Source organism: Takifugu rubripes, chromosome 12, assembly GCF_901000725.2.
Source record: "Takifugu rubripes chromosome 12, fTakRub1.2, whole genome shotgun sequence".
NCBI classification, from domain to species: Eukaryota; Metazoa; Chordata; class Actinopteri; order Tetraodontiformes; family Tetraodontidae; genus Takifugu; species Takifugu rubripes.
Genome location: NC_042296.1, coordinates 3,741,268 through 3,764,668, shown reverse-complemented (window position 1 = coordinate 3,764,668; position 23,401 = coordinate 3,741,268). Strand labels below are relative to the sequence as shown.

The window sequence follows — 23,401 nt, the reverse complement described above, 5'->3', positions numbered from 1 at the left end:
GTTGTCGCTGTTCGCCGTGCCCGAGAGCCCTACCCAGGTCTCCCTCTCGCCACCGCCACCCTCCTGCGCTCCTTCCTTCCCTACCCTACCCTTCCTCTCGCTCCACAGCGCAGCAGTCACCGCTCCTCGGATGCCGTGCGAGCAGCAGCAGCAGCCCTGAGCGGACACACCGGCCCGACAACCCACCTCCTGCACATCAGCCCCGTCGACAAACACAAGCCAAACGATGACATTGACCCACAAGACACAGAAGCGCAATATTATCTGACAACTTGCCAACGCGCACCTTGACTCCGCCGCTCCCAGCTCCCAGCGGTAAGTGGCGGCTCCGCTCCCGTGATTCTGGCGTTAATTGCGGGTCTCGATGTAACGCGATCGCGTTTCCTGCGGGACCGAACGGTGCAAGTCTGATCAGTGATCAACTCAAGCGTTGCTCAGGCATTTGGAGTAATTTCTTTTGTTTAGGCCTGTTGGAGATGTGTGCAAGATAAGGTGACGCGCATCAGCTCAGGATTCATTTACACCTTATTTATTTATTTATAAACCAAGGTGCGTTCCAAATAAATTGCTCGCGAAAATGGAAATCAGAGTCATGTGACCTAAATGCAAATCCTTGTTTTAATTTTTCACTTGTTTGGTTTGTGGTGGCGCTGGAATCTGTGAGCGGCGCCTGCAGGATATGTATGTTGCAGCCCTGTTTGGGTCTAAGAAACTGATCGTTTTTATTGATTGGGTCCATACAACCGTGCAGAGGTGTTCTGGGTTGCACAGGGTCAATCCTATATGCGGCTCATGGTAAATCAACTCTGTTCCATCTGCATGTACATGCAGGCACGGCGGGAGCCAGATCTGCTGGGTTTAGGTGGGAATAAGCCCATTTTCAGATGCCTGCGTTGTGCCAGCGTGCAGGTCAGGCCAAATGCATGCTGGGGTGTGAGATTTAGTCAGATGGCCACGCAGAAGCGACGCTGTCCAGTTTTCAGCTCAGGCTGTTTCGCACCTGCGGTTCCAGGGCGGGAACACATGGCACGTGCACGGAAGGCAGGTCTGAGAGTAAAGGTGTTGATGTAAGGGAAGATTTTTGTTTAATTTTGTCCTCGTCTCTATCTGTGGATCTGGGTGTGTGTGTGTGTGTGGGGGGGGGGGGGGGGGTAGCGGCGGCTCACAAAGAGGCTCGTCCCTTGAGTTGGGAGCTCTACGTTGGGTGTAACCATGCTTTGTTTATTCTGACCTTCTTGTAGAGGCCTCCAGCGTTCGCCTCCAACCAAGAACAATGCTCAAGGGTCGTTAGGGCACTCAAGCAGTTCTGGAAATATGGAATGAGTGGATGATGTAATAAAGTGGATAATTCATCCTCAATTCCGTGCATAATCTAGTCCAATACAGGAATAATTTAACGCCAAGCACTTTTTCTCATTATACAAATATAAGGCTAGTGAAACCCACGCTATGGGTGCCAGCATCAGGTTCTGGTGATGCCATTTGGAGTCTCTGCTGCTGAAAATAGACAAAAAACATTAGGTTCTCATTTGTTGAGATAATCATGATGTTACTCCATATTTTTCTGTGCACAGGCTGAATTTAGACCCGTTTAATTTGTCACAAAGTGGGAGGGAGAAGCGTGGCGAATTCCTTGACCAAACCACCAATGGAGATGCTCGAGCCTAATGTTTTGTGGTTCCGTCTTTTTCACTGCACTTGTGAGGTTGGCCATTCAGATTTAGGACAGAAACACCAAATGTTGTGTAGTGGCGGAGACTCGAGCCCACGAGGAAGACCAGCATAGCAGCACGGGCAAGACACCCCTGCTCAGGGTCTTCTCTGAAATAAAAGAAAACAAAACTAAAATATTAAAGCACCAAAGAGTAGATCAGCGTCCAACCCATCGTGAAACTCTTCAAAAATGATCTTTTCAGGACGTTCTTTTTTTTTTTGTAATCCCAAATATACCGTATAGGACAAAAAATGGTGCAATTCTCGCTTTGTTGCATTGACTTGGACGGAGGATTTGACCTACATTCTGAGGTTATGGTTTGTCGATATGGGTGTCAGGTAATTTCTATACTTGGATAGTATTTACAAAAATCAATTCCACTTAACTATTCACAACCGCCGCTGATGCAAAGGTGACCTCATACCCCCACGGACCAGACAAATACATTAGACTCAACCTGCTCAAACATCTGTGTCATGACAAATGTTGTTTTGGTTGCGTGAAAATGAATCATAAACTTATTTATACAAAGTCCACAATGTTCTTTCTCCTCATTTAGAGAATTAAGAATAATTATAGACAAGAGAGGGGTCTTTCAAAACAATTCCGTCTTTGTTCCATGGCAAGTTCTGTAACAAGGGGCCAATTTCAGCTCAAAAATTAAATTGAATTAAACAGCAGTGACAGTTTTAAGCTATTGTGGCAAAAGAGGTCAGACCTGTGCAATAAAGAAATGAAAAGGCCAAAAGTGAGGGCACAGATAGATGTAGAGTCTAAAAACACAAGCAGGGAGAGAGCGCGACACAGCTCCTCCGAACACGCAGCAGTTTGAGAGTGTGGTTGTATAACCACCCTTAAAGATTGGTTTAGATCTTATGTGCCGCCCTTCGTTGGCTCCCATCATCCCAGAAGAAATGGAGAGATGGAGGTAGTGAGAGACGTGTCACTGACCACATTAGTCAGCGTAGAAAGCAGGACGTGAGTCAGAACAGCTCCAAGTCTCATCCATCACGCCCCTCTTAACCCACTTTCCTTCCAGTCAGCCGCGCCGGCTTTTCATTCCTCTATTTTCTGCCGGCTCTCTGGCCTCCTGTTGCTGACTGGGTAACTTTGCTGCTCTGTGTTTGAGGGCAACAAAAGGTTTCAGATCGAATCTTTTTCGAGGACGTTAAGTTGTTTGCGGCGGCGGCTGTGTGCGATTCTCACACCGCCGTCTCGCGAGCCCCCCCCGCCTGAGCCGTTGAGACGGATTATGTGAGAGAGGTCTCACTGCTGGCTCAAATCCCGGACAAAGTATTTGATTCGCTCGCGGAGATGAAATCAGCTGAGCTGCAGGCGGATTAGCCGTAGACACGGAGAGGCGGACGGGACGAGTGAAGGGCCATTTCAAGTGATACTCCACAGGGTGCTGATATGGCAGATTTCAATGGGGCTTAATGGATAAAGGATTTCCTGGCGATATCTAGCCGGATATGCAGCAGCTGAAGCTGCTCCGTCACCTGAAGCTGCTCCGTCACCTGTTATCCAGGTGTAACAGTGCAGAGCAGCAACACACAGATCCAATTTTGAACATATGTATCATAAACCCCCCCCTAATTGTAGCAACACTGAAATGAACAACCTTTGTTTTCCTGCCATGGCTGACTAAGGAATTAAATTCACGTCCGCTGTCACAATCCGACATCGACAGAGTGACTCTGACTCACCTCATTAAAGCTTTCATAGGATGAAAAATTGATTGGGCCGGTCGGGAAGGCGGCGGGTTTATGAACTCCCCTCTGCTCATTTCATGGCCGTTACTGTACGCGAGTCAGATCCGTGCACCTGGCCTGGAAGTGTGAAATGAGAAATTTGCAAATATTTACCCGTATCTTGTCAATTATTTTGCGATGTGTTTTTTCAGCGAGGGGGTCGCGAAGTAATCAAATTTACGCCACGTCTGAGTAATTTGCTACCGATTTGGATGTTAAATTAGTGCCGTTGGAGGAAAACTCCCTACATACAGTCCTGGAACGTGCATTCAGGGCAGCATATGCCCGTTTGGGCTTGTCCCGGGCTCCTCTGCGTGGGATTCTGCGTGTGGTCCATTTGGCTCCGCAGATGCACGGCTGCAGAATCGGCCTTCTGTTCTTCCATTTTAAGGGACCCCCTTACGATCAAAGAGGGACGCATCACCCACACAAACAAACGCCACGCTGGGCCAAACGCGATGGCAGCCGGCGCTGGGCTGGCATTTACTCTCTCACAATCTGGGAAGTTTCCATGGTAGCCTCAACAGGAAGTGCAACAGAGCTCCTGCCCATCTTGCGCACTGCCGCTACCAATGCTCATCCAATCTCCCTTTGTCTGGCTAGCATTTGCTAATACCAGCTACGAGTTACTTGATCATTCAGTCGACAATTGAAAAGGATCCTTTGTATGAGAAGTATCTTGGGTTGCAGACTATCCAGAAATGATCCTCATTCTAAATATTCCTTGTTACTTAATGGAACCTATGCACAAACATCTGTGCATGTGATATACTTGCACAGCCTGAGCCAGCGGGAGCTGTTTGCAACACGGTCAGCCAAGGCATTAAGTTTATAGCTTAAGGAGCAAATTTGCCATCTCTGAAAGCAAAGAGCTGCCGTCCCTTCCCTCCACAGCCCTCCCATCTACTCATTTTCTTCTGCTGTGCTCTGCTTGCTGTGTGTTCAAAGTATGCAGAGAACCCCCCCATGGAGTTGGGAAGAAGTGCGCATGAGCCGGGCGAGGAAAGAATCTTAGCAGGAAAGGGCGGTGTGAAGAAAGGTATGGAGACGCATTGGCATGTCTGTCTCCAGCTGCTCACGCTCTTGCCTTTCCCCTCGGTAACCTTTTTGCTGCCATAATAATTTTTAATAGCAAAAGCTATCCCGCTACATTAAAGTCAAATAGTAACTTTCAGGACCTTTGAAATACTCATTCATAAAATGTTTATATATTAGAATATATATAATATTTCTAATATATAATATTAGAAAGGGTCTTAAAGAACATTGGTGATACATTATTTAGGCTTTTGTACCTCTTGTGTGATTTAAAATTGGGGAAAAGTAAAGGAAGGAAGGACAGAAGGAAATAACATGAGACGGCAGATCTTTACACTGTAAATGGTTTGACATATCACATTAAAAGGAGCACATACTTTAAATGATTCAATTAACGATGGCTGAAGACCATGGCGCTGGATTACTTTCACGGTCTGATGTGGTTCATGCTAGCTCACACTACGCTCTCTTATACTCTAGCAGTATCTTCACAACGAAACACAACCCGCCTTTTAGTCCAGTAATATACATAATTTGGAATTTCTTTAGCCAGAGGAGAATTTATAAACATGATTGGGCTCCCAAATTCGAGCAGCCCCAACATGAGCTGTGGAGTTTATCATGTGTCACTGTTAAAGGTCAGGTGCAGACTGAGATTCCCAAATAAACCCCATGTGAGACAAATAAAATCTGACAGGGTCACCCCTTAACAGCAGACCAGTACTGACATTTGTGTTTGTGTGTGTGTGTGCGTGTGTGCTTGTCTTGGTACACATTTGGGGTCCTAGTTGGAGAACTACTTTATGGTGTGGGGGTCTTTTATGGGGACAATATCTTAGCCCAGATCTTTGAATAGGATTAAGACTCAAGTTTAAAGGTGAGCTGTAAATTAGACATTGCTAAGAGCAGAATGTACAAAATAATGGAAAAGAACATCATTGTAAAGACCCCTTTTCTGATGTGTTGCAGGAAATCATTTTTACTGCCACTGCGATTCAAAGGTGGGATTAATTAAAATCAAACAGTGCTTGAAATTGAATCTCACCTCATTCCTTCATCGCCAAGACCCATTTTTGTCTTGGTACAGTAGATATACCACAATGATGGATCCACTTCAGCATTTGTTACCTCCGCCATGGAGGTTATGTGACAGCCGTTGATTGTTTGATTGATTGAAAACAATTCAAAAGTCAGATTTTTATGAACTTTTCAAAAAACGGGCCATCAGAAGAGTTCATTAAATTTTAGTTATCTTCTGGATTCCGGAAGGAATTTGACCTTTGATCAAAGCCAAGGGGCTTACAGTGTATATGCTATAGTATGGGTGGAAGTCATGATATATGGGGAAAATGGAATGCTTGTTTTAAAGTCCAACAACCTCCATTAAGGGAAGACAACTTAGATCTCTCTCTCCAAGTGCCTTGATTCTCTACTGTGAATCATTGTCTATCATCAGCCGCCTCAATCAGTGATCCTTTCACCCAGGTTAACCTTCAAATATAAGATGAGCAATATAAAAAGGCAAATAAAGGAGTCTTTCCATTTCAGTAGTAGTGTAACTCAGAATATGTGTCAAAATGACCTGCTTGGTGGAGGTTTGCACTTGTTTCTTGTTTAATCTATATTTTTATTTATTTTCCAAAGCCTATTGGGTCTTGAAAGACATTGTAAGTCATCGGTGCTCAAATTTGTGTTTTATCTTACTTTCACTCAGGCTCAGGGGCAAAAACTACAACAGCCAAGGGATGGAAATGATAGAGAATATTAGCTGGTCACTGCTAAAGATGAAACAAAAATTTGAGTTTGTTGAATCCCACATTATGTTGCTGACCAACTTAATAGCGCCCTCTGGTGGATGCAATTATGCATCTGTTCTCTAAAATGGAGCTTCTTTCTCACTGCTTATGCTCTTTTCTCTTTTTTTGAACTAGCCCTGCTCCAACTTTCTGGCCCTCCAGTCCAGCGGGACCATGATGCTCAGCAGTTCTGTGGAGGTGCCCAGCCCAGGTGGGATGAGCGGGCTGAGCGTGGCGGCACGGAATGTGGTGCGCTCCTCCAGCATCTCGGGGGCCATGTACAGTCTGGAGAAAAGCCCTGGTGGCGGGGGCTCGGACTCCACGTCACTGGCGGGCAATAAGAAGCGGCGCTCCAGCCTGGGCGCCAAGATGGTGGCCATCGTGGGGCTGTCCCAGTGGAGCAAAAGCACACAGCAACTCAACCAGCAAGGTCAGTCAGGTTCAGATATGAATATCCATCTTCCCGCCTCTTTAAGGGTCGAGTAGAATTTGAGCTACAATCTGTTGATTCATCTCAGAATATTTTTTTCTGCTGCGATTGCATTCATGCAAATTTAACTCAGGAGTTCTCAAGAACACTTGGAGTCCACTTTGGATCAAAAAATAGGTCAACTATATAGTCCCCATAAGGAATTTCATGTCAGCTTCCATTGTTCTATATTTTATAGAACATATTTTATAGATACTGGGTCATGCACAGCAAAGTTGAGCATTCTATAGACACGATTAGCTTACAGGCCGTAGTTATGGTAACCTCATCAGACTTCTGGTACTGTTCCAGTACCACAACAGAGTTATCATAATCCATTTGAAAGGTTATTTGGTGCACCGCCTCATCTCTTATACCTGTAATATCGCTCGGCGAGCTTCCACTGGCTCCGGCTCTTTGTCTTAATATCATTTAACCGGCTGCACAGAAAGACGTCGCAACAACGCTGCAAACTGAAGTGTGTTTGCAGCAAATATGCAAGCCGGCTGTGTTTAAGTGATAGCGGTGCTATGTTGATGTGTGTCCCGTGGGGTGTAATTACAGACATTGTGCGGCTGAATCATACACAAACACACCCACTCCCAGTGGGGAAGAGAGAAAACATGTCACACACAGCAGTCTGCTAAAGGCTGAAAGGCCAGGAGGTGTAAAGAACTCAGCTTTTTCGGAGCATTTTTACCTCCATCCTTATGTCGACTGCTAACAAATGTATCCGTCCTCCCGCTTCTGTTTCTCCTTCTTGTACAGCATTGTTTGCACATCAGCTCATCTCATTACAAGCTGGGGCAATTTCCCTGACTGCTGTCGGGAGCTCTCGTTGTTATTTTAGAAATGCTAACCCTTTTAACTTCACAATGCAATGACAGTAATTGATTGACAATCAACTTTTCTAGCAAGTAGTGGCCAAAATGTGTAATGACAACACTTGGCCAATTGAAAATTGACTTAGAATCAATGTTTTGATTGCCAAGTTTTAAAGAGTCTGAAATATGCTTTAAATATTTGTATTTGTGTCTTGAAGAGGTATTAAAATAGTCTGGGCAACTTTAATTGGAAGAGGATTCAATAAGATATTGAAACCTTCATATTCAAGAAAATTTGTTGCAGTTTATTAGCAGTTTATTAGCAGATCAGTCGATTCGCTGCAGCTTTAAAAAAAACACAATCCCATTATAGATTAATGATTTTTAAAAAAAATGTGTTACCTACATTTTAACCTGCTTCCCTTAAATAAATAGTGTGAGAGAGAGCTATAAAACAGCCGCCTCTGTTTGACAGTCGTAGCTCTTGGATGCAGTGAATGCTCCATCACCACAATGACACATACCTGACATAGTGCCACTGGGGGAGGGATTAAGCAGAAAATAATCACCACGGCAGCTAAACAGATCCCTCTCAAATAAATCCCGCGTTTGTTAACACTGCTTTACTCAACCAAGATGGTTTTAAGGAAATATACATACATATACATGAAAAATCAGACACGTTCCCTTTCTGTCTTACTCAGAGTTTGACAACTGTGATTTAAAGGTTCAGACGAGTAAGAAGACGTGGGGACAGTGTGTACGTTCACACATGCTTGTTTGTGCTCTGACATGGTCGTTATGCGGCTAATGGGACGTAAACATGGGAGAGCACGCACTCCCATCGCTTCGTGTTATTTTATTTTTTTTATTTTTAGCAGCGATCTGGCTGAGCTGGCTGCTGCTGCCGCCGCGTACTTGCAGAGAAGTCTACGCTTTCATGCACAGCTGACACTCCTGTGACGCAAAGAGGGGCGTCGATATTTTTGCCGCGGGCGCTTTCGTGTCTGTTTGTTGGTGATGAGGAGAGCGCAGTGGGGGGTGGTGTGGACAAGGCAGCAGGAGGGGCTGAGGATGAAGAGAGGAAAGCGAGAGAGTTGTCTAAATTTAGTTCTCAGCTGCTAGCGGAACACGGCGCACCTGGAACACTAATCAACGTGGCCTCTCCAGCCGCACCGCATTCTGGACCAGCCCGACTATCTGTGGATCAGTGTCTCCGATTTAAACGAAAGTGACTCTCACTTTCAACAAGTATCGCTTTCAGATGAAAACGTTTCCAACATGGCAAATGCATGAAATACCATAAATGATGTAGTTACCATGCCAGGCCACTAGGTGGTGGTGTGTTTGTGTGATGCAACGGCACACAACAGACATTTCCTGCTTTAGAAACAGCATGACCATAAATAAACAGGTTTTAAATGAGGTGATGGTTTTGTGAACACACAAAGTGGATCCAATCGCGGATTCTACCCGACTAGAGCCTGCAGGACAGCTAGTCGGGTAGAATCCGCGATTGGTAGTTATCATTTATGTGCTGGTACTTGCGCCTGCAGAGAAAAAAGTATTGACAGCAACCCTTTTAGGCAGGTGGAGGTAACGTAGCATTTTCCCCATTGACTTCAAAGCTGAGGCCATGGCCTTTTAAACTCCCACCACCCTGGAACCCATTTTCAAAAGAAATGCTTCTTAATTGCTCCAGTGTGATGTTTTACGCCCTGACCTCCAGCTGGAGCTGTGCCAAAATACATAAAAAAGCAACAGCATCACCATCATATCCATGAGTCCCATTTTAATAAATAAAAACAGACTAAAGAAACATAGAAATATTGGTTTAATTCAAGATCTGCATTTACAATGAGGAAGAAGTGTTAAATAATATACTTTTTGCGCATAATTTTCCTCAAAACCCACCAAATAACAGGATTATGTTGGGCTTGGACTGTCAACATGACTTGGATTTACCTAAGTAAAAAACAATTGATGGATCTAATTAGGTTCCTGATCCACACTAAGTGACAGACAGACAAGTCCCCTTTTCCTAGTCAAGTTTGATCCGAATACTTTCCTGGCTATCATTAACCCCTGAAGCCAGTCAGCTCTCGACGCTCCACCTTCTGAAAAAAAACATCCATCCATTGGCTGAGGGGGCGAATGGGCCCTGGTGACGGCTCTCCTGCTTCACCTAATCGGCCATAAGAGCCACAGGCTGAGCTGGTCCCCAAAGACGGGGGATGAGAACATGTCCACCAAATTCTACAAGACAAACAGACGATGTTGCTGACATGATTGCACGTTCAGTCCTTGTCGTCATCCTTTTCATTACATAATCGCACTCCTTTTTAAACTCCAAAAGGTTTTTATGGCAACAGGGGGAATATCAGCGCAGTAAATAAAGCTGCCGACGCGCAAAGGTGGCTAAAAGCGAAGAGAGACCTCGGAGAATGTGTCGATGTCTGACCCTTAAGGTGCTATTAGGCCATAATGTGGTTCTCTGCTGTTATTGCCCGTTTCTGCAGGGTCTGTTCTTGCCACGCTCCATTCTGGGAATCGAATGCAGTTTATCTCCGACTCTCAGCTCAGCCTGTCTCTGAAGACCCTCGCGCACGTAAAACGCCGCTCGTGCAATCGGCGTTGCTGTTGGCTTCAGTCCCTAATCTGCCGAGGCAAGAAACGCTGGTCGTGGGTGTTAAAAAACAAAAGTTCTTTTGAAGAGCAATTACACTGAAAATGTTTCTAGGAATCAAAATCTGCTTTCGCCGAAGCGTCTTGTCTTCAACCTTGTTTCCTTGCATTCTCACACAGGCCGCACGCTCTTCTCCCATAATTTCCTGCTCTCCGTGTAATTCCATTAATCTCCCCGGCTCCGTGTGTCATTGTCTCATTATTCTAGCTTTTGTAACGGGCCGGTGTTTGGGGATGGCATTTCGGTTCTGTCTGTGTTCGATGTATTACCGGCTATTATTAGCATCAGTGAGAGGCGCGTTCGGGGGCCCGCGCTCGCACACGCGCTCGGCTCCCCAGGTTTAATGGGTGAGTCACTCCTCTGCTGAACGAGGTCTTATCTCCTGAGCAGGTTTATCCACGGCTGTGAAAACAGAGCCAGCAGAGCGGCGGCTGCCACCACGCCGCCGGCCTCGCTGAGGAAAAAGCGCCGCTGCTGATGAGGTGCAGCGCACCAGGAGCCGTTTAAAACAAACCAGGTGTAGACGTGCGTCTGTTTGTGTTTTGATGTCCCCGTAAAAGCCTTTATCCAACCTCTCACAGTGCACAAAAGAAAAGTGTCTGACAAAGGACGCGAGTCTGTGTTAATGAGCCTGTTGGCTTCATCCCAGTCAGTGTTGGGAACAACAGCTCCCTTTCTGTTTAAGGATACCGGCTGCAGTATTTATTCAAAAGGACTGTTTCAGTTCCAAAATCTGCAAAAATACATCAGAAAATACGAGAAAATAGACTTCTGTAATCTTTTTTATGGGAATAGAAGCCGTGCACACAATGCAATATTAGTCACTTTAGCATATTTGTGTCTTCTCGGTCAAAAGGGAAACATAAATTCAGCATGTGTAAATCATGCACCTGCTGCTTATATAAGAAGTCCTTTTCAAGTAGTTCAGAATAAAAATAAGATGTCTATTTTAAAAATATCTTGCGGCAGACAGAATAGCGGCGCTACGTGTGCCCACCTCATGCCGCTCTGTGCCCTCACATGACAGCTGTTGGGATTTCTCTCATGAGCGTTGATGTTTATACATGTGCGATAAAGTATCCCCGTCCCACCAACGCTGTCCTTCTATTTTTCTCAAAATATGGCTCTAAGCGGCAGCATCTGAGCCCTGGTTCCAGTTGGAGTGGCCTTTTTTTTTTTTTTTTTTTAAATAAAACTGGGATATTTCTGACCATGACTACACACTGTAACTATATTCAATTTCACAACGAGTAATGGGAGCCTCCTCCTCGCAGCTATTTCAGCGATGACTGCTCCTCCGCCTCATTTGTTTATTCTTTTGAAGCGCATTTGAGTCACTTGCTCTCATGGCACACAGCCTGAAGCCGTCGTGTCTTCTGATCTGTTTTCTCCCCACCAGCTCTTCTGAAGAACCAATGCAGTGATCTTCGCGCATTGATCATTTAACTTGTATGAAGCCATGAATCTTAAAGAGTGGGTCATAAAGTAATCAGATACTGCAGACGAGCCACTTCCTCGCCATAGAGCAGGGGTCAGCAACCCAAACGTTGAAAGTCCCATATTGGACCAAAAAAAAACAAGAACAAGAATTAAAAGCCTTATATAAGCCTTATTATGGAGGCAACACATTCTGTAAGTGTCTATATTAGCTATATAAGCCTATTTTCAAAATGATAAGTAGGCTAAAAATACATAATGAGCATTAATGATTAAATGTTTATTTTCCCTGCAGCATCCAGGAGAGAATGACGCACCACGTGACCACTCTGCTGTACGATGGTGCTTTATGTTTAACTTCCATTATAATGCAATGTTGAAATTAAATATTTATTATACACATTTTTACAGCATTGGAAAACATTGGAAACCTTTCCCCCTCCAGAAATTATTTTAAAACAAAAAATAAATCTAAATTATTCACACCATCTTTTTCTATTTTCATATTTCTGAAAAAGCTCCAGGGAGCCGCATGCGGGTTGCTGACCCCTGCCATAGAGAATACGCTCCCTTAATGCTACATGCTACTGGAAAGGAAAATGCAGACTAAATTGCAGAAATGCAGGCACCTATGTAATGTAGTTGCATCTTAGAACCTCCTGTCCGAAAGCTTTATTTGCCTTTTTAATGTCCGCGTGCTGCTTCCCCTCGTCCGTTTGTTCCCTGTGATTCCTTCAGCCGTCTTGCATCCTTCGCCCATCACCCGTGTGGTAATCAAGAGGAAATTAGATCTGAATTGGATTAGCAGTTTCCTCATTGTAAATAATCTTTCATTAGACAGAAGCCTGCGCTGCATATTAACTTACTGACTTCCTGCTGCGTTTGAAAGTTTCAGGTTTGAGGGGAAATGTTTCCTGTGGAACACAGTGCTGAGAAATGCTAATGGAGCCGCATTGTCCTTTCTTGAGATGGATGCAATACTAATCCTATTAACCATCCATAGGCAGGTTTGACCTCCAGTAACAAACAGGAAGAGGTTACGTGTTCACCTGAATCTTCATTTTTAAATTGTACAGATGTTTCCTCCACCTCCTTCTTAACTCTTGGTTAAAACTACATTATATAAACTCTCATTATAATCTTTTGCCTCAAATGATCCTTTTTCCTCCAGAGGTCGCGCATTTAACGACACCAAAACAGATATTTCATCTACAAAGCTCACGCTTGGTTACGGTTGCTATGGATGGTGGGCTGCTGTCGTCACCGGTGCATCCGATAGGCATGTCGGCGTATCCAGGGAGTCTAAAAACAGCTTTCTCTATTACAGCATATAATGAGGGAGGTTTCACCAGCGCTCTCTCCAAATGTCAGAGCAGCATTAATGCTAACGCGCAAACACGCATGCACCGGCACCGCGCATGTGGTCCGGCTCTTTTCTGCATAGATGGCATTTTTGGTAATCGCACTTTACCTTATTTCCCTGTCTGCACTTAAGTTTCCCCACTCAAGCTCTTATTCCCCTCCCCTTAGCTGCGCCAATTCTGTCTCCTCCTCATCCTCTTCTTTCTATCTTGATCATCGAATGTGGCCTCAAGTTTCGGAGCGCCCGGTGGCTCCACGTCTCCACAGCTCCTGCGCGTGTGTCTTGGGGGACGAGGCATTACTCATTCCAGCGGAGACGCTTTAAACAGCCTTCTAGCACATGATGAACCCTCTCAAGCACAGCCGCTTATGTAATGTTGTTGTTTGCGCTTCTCCAATGGTTTATATATGCAGCTACTTTTAATGACCTCCTCCAGGATTGTGCAGATTCTGCGTGCGCGCTACGTTAGCGCCGCTCGTTCAGCAGAGCTAGGAGAGAAAATACAATAAATAATTTACATGGAGTGAAGGCGGAGCAGTTCACAGCGAGGCTAAGGAAGTGATGAACTCCTAGAAATGGTCAAAACGATGCGCACGTGAAATGCGGGTAGAGATGGGGTAAGGCTCAAGAGCTGCAGACATGGCTTAAAGATGAGAGGAAAAGCAGTTATGGCTGATTAAGTCTCGTACAGATGACAATGCCCGGGAAGACTCGGCGAGCACAGGCTCATGAGTGAACACGCCAGGCCGGGGCTCTTGGTGCAATGCAGACAGCATTGCCATGGAAACGCATGGAGGAAAAGCGCAGATCAGGAGGAGGGGATTAAAGAGGAAGGAAGAGATGGCTGCTTCACACATGGGAAGGGGGGGGGGGGGGGGTTGTGGGGGAGGTGCCAGTTGGTGGGGCGGTTTTGATGAGATGGGAGGGCCCAGCTGATAAATGATTGTAACTGTGGCTCTGAAGTTAATGAAGTGCCGCTTGAAGGCTGAAAGATGTCTTTAGAAATGACGACGTCCCGCTCGTGCGTGGATTTTGTTGTTTGTTGCTTTTCCAACCGGTTCGCCATCCCGACCTCTATTGTGGCATTTGTGCAAATTCTGAAAGGTGCGCCCCTAACCTGTTGGAGGTGGGGGTGGGGGTGGGTAGCCGTGTGTTGCTGCTGCGGCTGTGTTTCAGCCTTACCTGAGGGAGTTTGAGGTCTCTCCTCTTGATTTTTTTTTTCTTTTAGTCCGGTGCAATGGCGCCAGTCGTCTCAGGTGGCATTGTCTGGGTCCAGATCTGAGGGCGGGGGTTGTCATGGCAGCAAGGGGTGCATGCGGTTTGTCTGTGTATGATGCTACACACACCCACCCACAAGCACAGAAGGGAAAGTGTGTATTGGACGTATTCTTGACTGCAGGATTATAAATAAAACACAGCAGAAGGCAGCCCCCTTCTGATTGTTTCCAGCACCCATGGGACCTCATCATCCTCACGTTGCTTTTTACCGCGCTCTCCCCAACTCTCACTCCTGTGATTCAGTACAGTTACATGTTCTTCCTCTCAGCCTGCCAGACTGAATAACTGGCAGTTCCCTGAGACGGTCGGTTCAAACAGAACGCTCTTCCATTTGACTTTGGTTTTAGCGATGCGTAATAACCTCAGGCTGCGGTTGCCATGTCATCAACACCGGTGTCATGAGAATGCTTAATTATGTGCGACTGAGGGTTGAGCGGCCGGTCGTTCGTTATCTCCGGTGGCGATTGCAGTTCGTCTAACTGTGTGGGCGCCCGTGGAGGAAAGTCTCTCTGCAGCATCTGTTGCGACTGGTACCTGCACGGATGCGAGATGGACACCGGTTGCTTGTCAGTTCGTGCTTCGTTCCTCCGCTTTGTTAGCCAGCCAGTTTGTTGTTAAGGAAAAGTTTGAGGCAAGTTTTGAGATCTAGGTTGGGAACTCTAAAGGCTGAAGGTGTATCGAGGGACATACGATAGGAGGAGGAACAGAGACTATGGGAGTGTAGGGACGTGACAGGGCTGACAGGTACACGGTTGTGGTGCAGGGCTCATTATTTTATCAGTGCATGGGAGACACTTGTGCAGAATCCTGGAGAGGACATTCAGAATAAAGAAAAAAGTGGGAGATTGGAGAATTTAAATCCCCTCGGCGGGATTATAATAGTTTAGCTACATTTCCGTGTAGTTAGCGCCTGTCTCCGAAAAGTCCCAGGAATTAGACTTTGTCAAGGTCTTTTAGTTGAGCTTTTTCGGAACGACTCAGCCTTTTTATCCCCCAGGCTCACTGCCGCCCTCACGACTCACGTGCGCGCTCTCACAGCACGCAGGCAGTATGTTAGCTTATGTCTAGAGTATAAGGTTTATCTGATCAAAATCCTGATTTTTGCCGGTAGCATTTTATCTGAATTCCCTTTTTGGTCTCTTCCATCTCGGGGTAACATGAAAGTAGGCTGAGAAAAAGATAGCAGGGCACGAGGCGACCTCACATGTAATTCCTGAATCGCTCCGACTTAGTACTCTGCATGTCAAGTCGGCCCCAACTCCAGCGCGTCCGTGCAGCGGATGATGCCCTAAAGCTTCTTCTGGGGTTAGCAGCTCTCCAGCTCAGTCCTGCTCTCCCACCATCAGCGGGGCTGAAACGCCTGAAATACGCCTCCCACCAGCTCAGCCACTCAGACTTTCTGTCTACAGATTTTCCTCAAGCTGCCAATTTGTGTGTATTTCAACCCTGCAAGTCCCTCATTCATAACAGCTATTGTAAAATGTACACATAACAGAGAAGCAATGTACACAAATAGTGCAGAGATGACTCACTGGACTATTTCTGCCTGGCGTACTGGTGCGCCTCGCTGTTACATAAACAGTCTATGAGAAGGCCGGTCTTGTTATCTATATTTATTACAGTTGCCAGTGTGTTTTGATCTCTTTTTAAATATTTTTTGTGTCAATGCTTAATGTTTTCAGTCTAGGTACTCCTGCAAATGAATAGCCGACTTTCAAAAATATTACGCTGCCGTGCCCTGAGCTGTTTGTGCAATTATGGTGTATTAGACTCCATCAGGCTTCAAGCTCCCAATATTGTGGAACTACATACTGTTCCCCCACCCATTTCATAATGTCAGATACCGATACTAATTACGATAATTATTATTAGTTTAAATTGTAGTTATGTGCATTTTGCTTGGGATAGTGCACCTGAATTGAGCTGGATTAGTATGCCATCAGTATGCAGCTGCCCTTGGGTGAGAGGTGGGTGCACCCTGGATATGCTGCCAGCTCATCAACATATAGGAACAAGGGGTCCCCTGGTGTGTGCGTGGGGAGCCTCAGGACCCACGATTTACTGCCATACTACAATCACTGTCTGTTTCTGCTACTGATCCCTCATTTTTTTCATTGATTAACTTACTTCAACACAAATGCTGCAACCTGTGCTTTGCAGAGGGCGGGACCAAGAAGCTTCGGAGTACCATCCGGCGGAGCACCGAGACCGGCATCGCTGTGGAGATGAGGAACCGAGTGACACGGCAGGGGAGCAAGGACTCCACTGATGGCAGCACCAACTCCAACAGCTCTGACGGAACGTGAGTCTCCACTCTTCAGCTCTCTTGTCCTCTATATTACCACATACAGTTTTCCCCAATTTCCTCTCAATTGCAGATTTGTCTTCCCTACGACTCGCCTGGGGCCTGAGAGCCAGTTCAGCGACTTCCTGGATGGACTTGGTCCGGCTCAGATTGTAGGCCGACAGACATTAGCAACACCCCCCATGGGTATGGCAGCAGTAATCACTTTCCTCTCTTTACTCCATTATGTTTTCCACCCAGCTCTGATGCCTCATCTTCAGATCTGTGAACCCCTGACAACAGAATATCTGATAGATGCAGCACACCAGCGAGCAAATACAGTAAAAATGTTGGCTAGCAAATGATGGAGGACTGCTTTTTTTCAAAGGTCTAAAAGTGCTGCACAGCATTCTTGTATTTGCTCTTATTCTTGCATGAGATGTAAATCTTTCATGCGAAGGTCATTGCCTGTTAACAGCAGGAAACACTGTGCAAACTGCTTATGAAATCTAACTCGCAGCTCCACGTCTCCCCCTGCAGTTAGATGTCTGTCATTGCAACACCACAAACACACTGTTAAGATTTTCTTTGCCTCCACAGGGGATGTCCACATAGGCATTGTGGACAGAGGAGGTCAATTAGAGGTGGAGGTCAACCAGGCCAGAGGGTTGACCCCCAAACCGGGCTCCAAGAACATTCCAGGTATGGGCAAATCACATTCGTTATTGCCAGTGTGATGAGCCGGGCGTCAAGCCGACCTGATTCATTTGTCCCTTTAGCAACTTATGTGAAGGTGTATGTGCTGGAGAACGGCGTATGTTTGGCCAAAAAGAAAACCAAAGTAGTCAAGAGGAATCTGGATCCCACCTACCAGCAGGCTCTCTTGTTCGATGAGAGCCCTCAGGGCAAAGTCCTCCAGGTAGGTGATGCACTGTGAATGGTTTACTGCTGCGCTCCCAGCAGACCAACATGGAACCGAAATGCAAATAAGCTGGGCACTCTTTTAATCCTCTCCTTAGGTAATCGTGTGGGGGGATTACGGGCGTATGGACCACAAGTGCTTCATGGGAATGGCCCAGATCCTCTTGGAGGACTTGGACCTCTCTGCCACAGTCAGCGGCTGGTACAAGTTGTTCCCTACCTCTTCTTTGGCAGATCCCAGCATCGGACCCCTCACCAGACGCCTCTCCCAGTCCTCCTTGGAGAGCGCCACCAGCCCCTCGTGCTCCTAGACACCTAGTAGACACCCGCACACACGCAGACATGGACACGCGTACTGTAAATAAACAGCGACTGTATTTGAAGTGCAAAACAGGTACACATGACATACCCACGTGCATCCGAGCAAAGACGAGAATCCCCGTTCTCATCCACACGCCACAGTCTTTGCTCCATCTCTACATCCCGATCAGTGTTTTTAGGCACGACGCAGATATGATTTTATGAGAACATGTAGCATTTTTAGCACAGCCGCCGCAAGAGAGCGACCCACCTGACGCCACATTCTGCATTCCAAGCACCAGAATTCATTCCAGCACCATCTCGATGCCAGTTTCTAAACTCTCTATGCCAAACTGAGAAAAAATAACTTTATTTTTTAAAACCAAAGCAATTGTTATCGTTGTTCTTATTATCAATAGGCGAGCTAGTACACAATATAAAGTATAGATATGTAGCAGAGTCAATGACTTAGGTGTAATGCAAAAAAAACAGTATGCTGAGAACAGTATGCCAAACACAAAAACATGCCTGGAAAACAGGTTTGGATATTTAGAAATAAAGAAAAAAACAGCTGTTAAGTGAGGTAGCAACACTGCTGATCTATAAAGTCCACAGGTCAGAGTTTATATATAGGTATACATATATATATAAATAGTGCTATACTTTTTTGTGTTTATGTGCGTAAAGGCAGCATGTGCGCTTGCAAAGCTTGTGACATTTTGAAGCTCTCTGGCTTTTTTAATTGCGCTGGAACGCGTGGCGGCGCTGCACTTTAGTTTTAGCGCTCCGTCCCGAGAGATGAGTGACTGAGGGAGATGGAGGGTGACGGAGAGAGCGGCATCATCACAGTCTGGGGAAGGAGAGACCAAATTAGGCAGCCACTAACCCAAACACTTCATTTATTTTAGAGTAAAACTGCACCAAGCTGTGTGTCTAAGGTTCCTCAGATCATCTTCCAACGGTGGACGCCTCCCAGTCACTTTAATGAAACCTGCTGTAAATGAATTTGATTGAAGTAAAGCTTTTCTTTACTCTTTATGCCAGCAGGTTGATTGTGACTCTGGCACACACTGTATGTTAGTTTAACTTCTTTCAGGTGCAATATCAATATTTTCCGTCCGACCGCGGGTTTGTAACCAGGAATGCACTTTATTGTGGAATACGTATTATGTTTGATTTCTAAACTCACTCGATCATTTACGTTAAGGGGTTAAAAACGATCGCAGCATGACAGGCCAATTTGATTGTGTTCTATTGTGTGAAGCTGAAAAGTTTCCCGCTCTTTGTTTTGCAAGCAGGGTTTTGTAGTTATCAGTGTATTTTTCTCACGAGCTGACGGTTTTATCTGCGATAAGGATGCAAAGGCGGAAAGATCGGCCCCTCCGGAGTCGCCATTTCTGCGGATGTAGACTTGATTCTTTTTTGTTTGTTTGTTTGTTTGTTTTACGAGGCTGTATCGAGACGAACCTCGTGTACAAATACTAAAACCACTTAAAACTGTCGTATTCCATCAGTCTCGTGTGACACGATCTCAGTCTACTGTTTACAAGCAAATGAATTTATTTTACCAGCACCATATTGTCCGTCCTGTCGTTTTCTAAGGACCCTCAGTTTTATTTCCTCTTTCACTCTGCAAAAAGGGAATTTCCGAGGCTTTTTTGCTGTCTTAGCGCCTCAAACCGACCGAATTCGGATTCCAATATTCATATTTAGACTTTAAAGGGATCTGATTCTTGATTCTTGCTTTATTTTCAGGGAGGATGGTAAAATGGTCATTTGTGGCCCTCCCATTGTATACACAACCCTTTTTAGAAGAACCATTAAGGTTCCTGTTTAACTTGTGCATTTTGGAGCGATTTCTTGCTGGATCTGTTAATGTTCCTGTCATGTACTGTAGTTAAAGTAATTTCTAAGTACCTTGTTCATTTGTATCTATTGTGAACAACTGGCATGATGTTAAGATAGGGAGTCCTCTTGGTATTTGCACATTCTCGTAAGTGCGCACCTCTTAAAGCAATTGTGAGAAAATTCTGGGTTTTGGAGAGAAAATATAATGAAAAAACAAGAACAAAACAAGTACAAAATGAACCAACCTTTTCTAGACTTGCATAATGTCTCTTTTGAATGTCAAGTCCTTGGTAAACACTTTGAAATTAATGTTTTCTCCACGTGAATTCTAATATTCCTGAGCATATATGAAACTGTACGTCCTTTTGCTGTGCGTTGAGTTGTCCTGTTGGAGAGCAGAGAGAAGCATAAATAGCTTCTCGTGGACAGCACAGAGAAATTGCCAAAGGTTGATTCCGGCAACCAAAAAGGCGAGTTGCTGCATTGCGTTCTTCAGTGTGCGCCGAGGATGCGTGATAGCAAATGGCGTGTAAATATTTGTTAAAAAGTGAAGCTTAAGATCAAGTTGGGGACTAGCGTGGACGGAAGTTCCTCATATTTTCCTGCATTCAAGCATGGCTAGATTGGGGGGTTGGGGTTGAAAAGGGAAGCGCATGGAAGCAGTGTAGCTGAGTCGCTCGATGTGTAAGAAAGCTGTTTGGAATGTTAAGCTTGGTTGGCACAGCCGAGTATTGAATGTTTGGATTGGAAACGTCCGCTACCCGCAAACCACATTAGGTCTTTACCCCAACCTCTATTGCGTGCAGAGGTTTTGTATTGCAACCCCCCCCCCCGAACGCTACGTTGGAAATGTATTTTATTTTTGTAAGGAGAGCGGCATGACGCTGAGAGAGCAAGGCAGCGCCTGTCTTTCAGATTTTCACAAAAAACAAAACGAGGGCTCGTCCGGTTTACAATGGCCTTATTTTGCGTCAGAGATGTTGCTTCGCGGTTGTAGCACACAACTGAAGGTTTTGACAAATGTATTTTGCTTGAAATATTGTACTGAAGTTATGCTGTATATGTGCAAATGTATAGTTTTATGAATGTACTGTTAACCAGACCAGAGCTGAGCGCCGTTTTAGTTTTACTCTCTTTTTAAGACTCTTCCATCTCACCTGCAGCTCAGACGTCCCCACTCGCACTGTTCCGTCTCCCGTGCGTCTCATTCCTCATCTGTTCATTCACAGCTGACAGATGGGAGAACATTCGGGCGACATGCGGCTCGCTTTATTTCTCTCGCCCTGATTCATGTCGCACAAAAGCGATGTCTGTCCCCCAGATAGATTTCTCTGCAGAGCTGGTGGGATTGTTTTGTGCTCTGAGCTAGCAACCATTTGCAGCATGGCTACTCTGATTATTTTACTGTATTTAGTCTTGATATTACCTATGGTACTATAGTTATTGTTTTGTAAAGTGGCATTGGCCTCGGATGAGAAAAAGCAAAGGAAATGCAACGGAAATGCTTTATCTTGAGTAGCGTGGACTCGGTCCATTTTCTAAAATATCTACGGCAATAACCACTGGCTGTAGCCCCCCTGCTGATCCTGTTATTCGCTGAAGCCTCGTTCTTACCGAGTATTCAGGTTGAGGCACGGACAGGTAGTTGAATCACGCTCTGAAGCAGCAGACGTATGCATCGCTTTGGGACTAAATGCTCTTTATGGTGAGAAGACATTTGAGATTTAGAGGTTCGTTGTTCGCCAGACGCGCTGATATCGCCTGGAACTGCGTTTCTGGTACCTCCGCCTCCCTGTGCAGGCGCATTTACCCGCACAACACAACATAAACATAGAGTTATTATCAGGTGTTTTGCGCCTCGAGGCGACATGCGACGTGTGAACGTCGGGATTCAATTATTATAATCACTTTGTTGTTTTATCCTTGATTGATCCCGAATCAGAGAACACTGACTGGTACCAGGTCCCCTCTGGAGACTTGCACATTTAGAGGCCCCTAAAGCAAACGTTGGTGACCCACGATGTTCTCTTCACTATTTAAACAATAGTTTTCCTGTTTCTTCTGTTTTTTTACTGAACAATTTTTGGAAATTTAATTATATACCAATACTGATAGAAATCACTGTAGTGACAGTGTCCCAGCTGTGGATGGGGGGCTTTTAATGTGCATATTTACCCTCCGGTGATGAATAAAATGGCCTTGTTTGACTTTATAAGCGAGCATTGTGTTCCATATGTAGCAGCTGCACTGAAAGACATTCTCTAATGTTGCTTGATTGTTTGTCTTCACCCACATCTGTAATTACAGCACAAGTTTTCTGGGGAAGTGATCTGCCCCTGTCTTTCCCCTGTAGCTCCCCTCCCGTCGCCATGGCAACCTCCAATTTCACCAAAATCTAGGAAAGCACAAATTTGAACTCGAGGCGAAACCTCAAAATAAAACATTTGGCCATTCCGACTTTAAACGGACCACAGCAGTCACCAATCGGTAACAATCTTAAAGATGGACAACTATTGTTGGTAAATAAGCTGTTGTCTTTTTTTTTCTCTCCTCTTATCGGCCTTAAATTTTCACCGAGGTGAGTTCACGGGGTTTTGAGAGTCAAAGCAAATCAGATCATCTGATGAGGGGGCGCCGTTTGTGATCAAGAGAGAGGAAGCTGTAATTTTCTACCTGTGCTTTGTAAATGTTTTGTATGTGCAGTATTTGATAATGTAAAACTGGTATTTTTGTGGTTTGTACGCTGCAGAATTGATTACTTCAGGTGCACGTAGTTTTGTAAGAAAATAGACGAAATAGAATCAAGTTTAAACGAAGAAAAAAAAGTATTTCAGATTCAGAAGCCTGTACTTGCATGCCCTTTGACATCTGGACGCAAAGTTAATAAAGATTATTTGAATCACAAATGGTTGTCCTGGTTTGAAAAGGTACACACACTAACATCAACACAAAAACTTAATCTGAACACTTATTTTGTTTCATAAATACATCGTGGGAAACAGTAAAATCCACACTCTGATGGAGCTAGATCCATTTTCAGATCACCATTCGCCTGCGATTGCCGTGGAAACAAGATGGGGTCATCTGTATCAGCTAGCGGGTATTCACCTCTCAAATATCCAGATTGGACCTGATGAAAGAGTGAAATTGAGATTTTTAAGCATTTGATGAAGAGATCAATGCCTCCATCCATCATTTTGTCTCTCTTGACCTCCCCCTCCCGACAGTAGGGCCATTAGCTCAGGTAGTACAACAGGAAAGGTACGTGGTACTTGATACTGATCCAGTTTGTTGGTCAAATTAAGCAAACGCCCTAAGAGCAGAGTCGGTGATGTGTGGAGACTTGAACAAATACCCTTTGGATGACATTCTTGCCCAACGGTACGCTGGCCTAAAATGCCAGTGGAAGTGGAAGTAGCTGGATGGCGCCACAAATCAATCTGAGTGAGTCATTAATATTTTGAAAGCCAAAATAATTGTCAAATTGTCTTTTCCAGCTGATAAGATCAGTGATGGACCTACTGTGGCGTATTCATCTATTTCAGTCCAGGAGGGACCACTGATCTGGGGCCTTGATCAGGTGCATTGATTGCATATTTCTTTCAGACTCGTCCATCACTCGGGTCAAGATTTCGGACACCATGTTGGTATCACTGTTTGAGGTTGTCTTTCCTCCTGGAGCTCTACACCTC

At 45.1% G+C, this 23,401-nt stretch overlaps 1 protein-coding gene across 1 annotated transcript; it reads left to right on the top strand.

Annotated features, from left to right (window-relative positions):
• Window positions 1-76: 76 nt before the first annotated feature.
• On the top strand, window positions 77-22,612 carry rims3 (regulating synaptic membrane exocytosis 3). Its single transcript, XM_003968991.3, has 7 exons — window positions 77-315; window positions 6,435-6,729; window positions 16,517-16,658; window positions 16,735-16,847; window positions 17,241-17,342; window positions 17,420-17,559; window positions 17,660-22,612. Exons 2-7 carry the CDS (start codon window positions 6,474-6,476, stop codon window positions 17,870-17,872), a joined length of 966 nt encoding a protein of 321 aa, XP_003969040.2. The 5' UTR covers window positions 77-315; window positions 6,435-6,473; the 3' UTR covers window positions 17,873-22,612.
• Window positions 22,613-23,401: the final 789 nt, after the last annotated feature.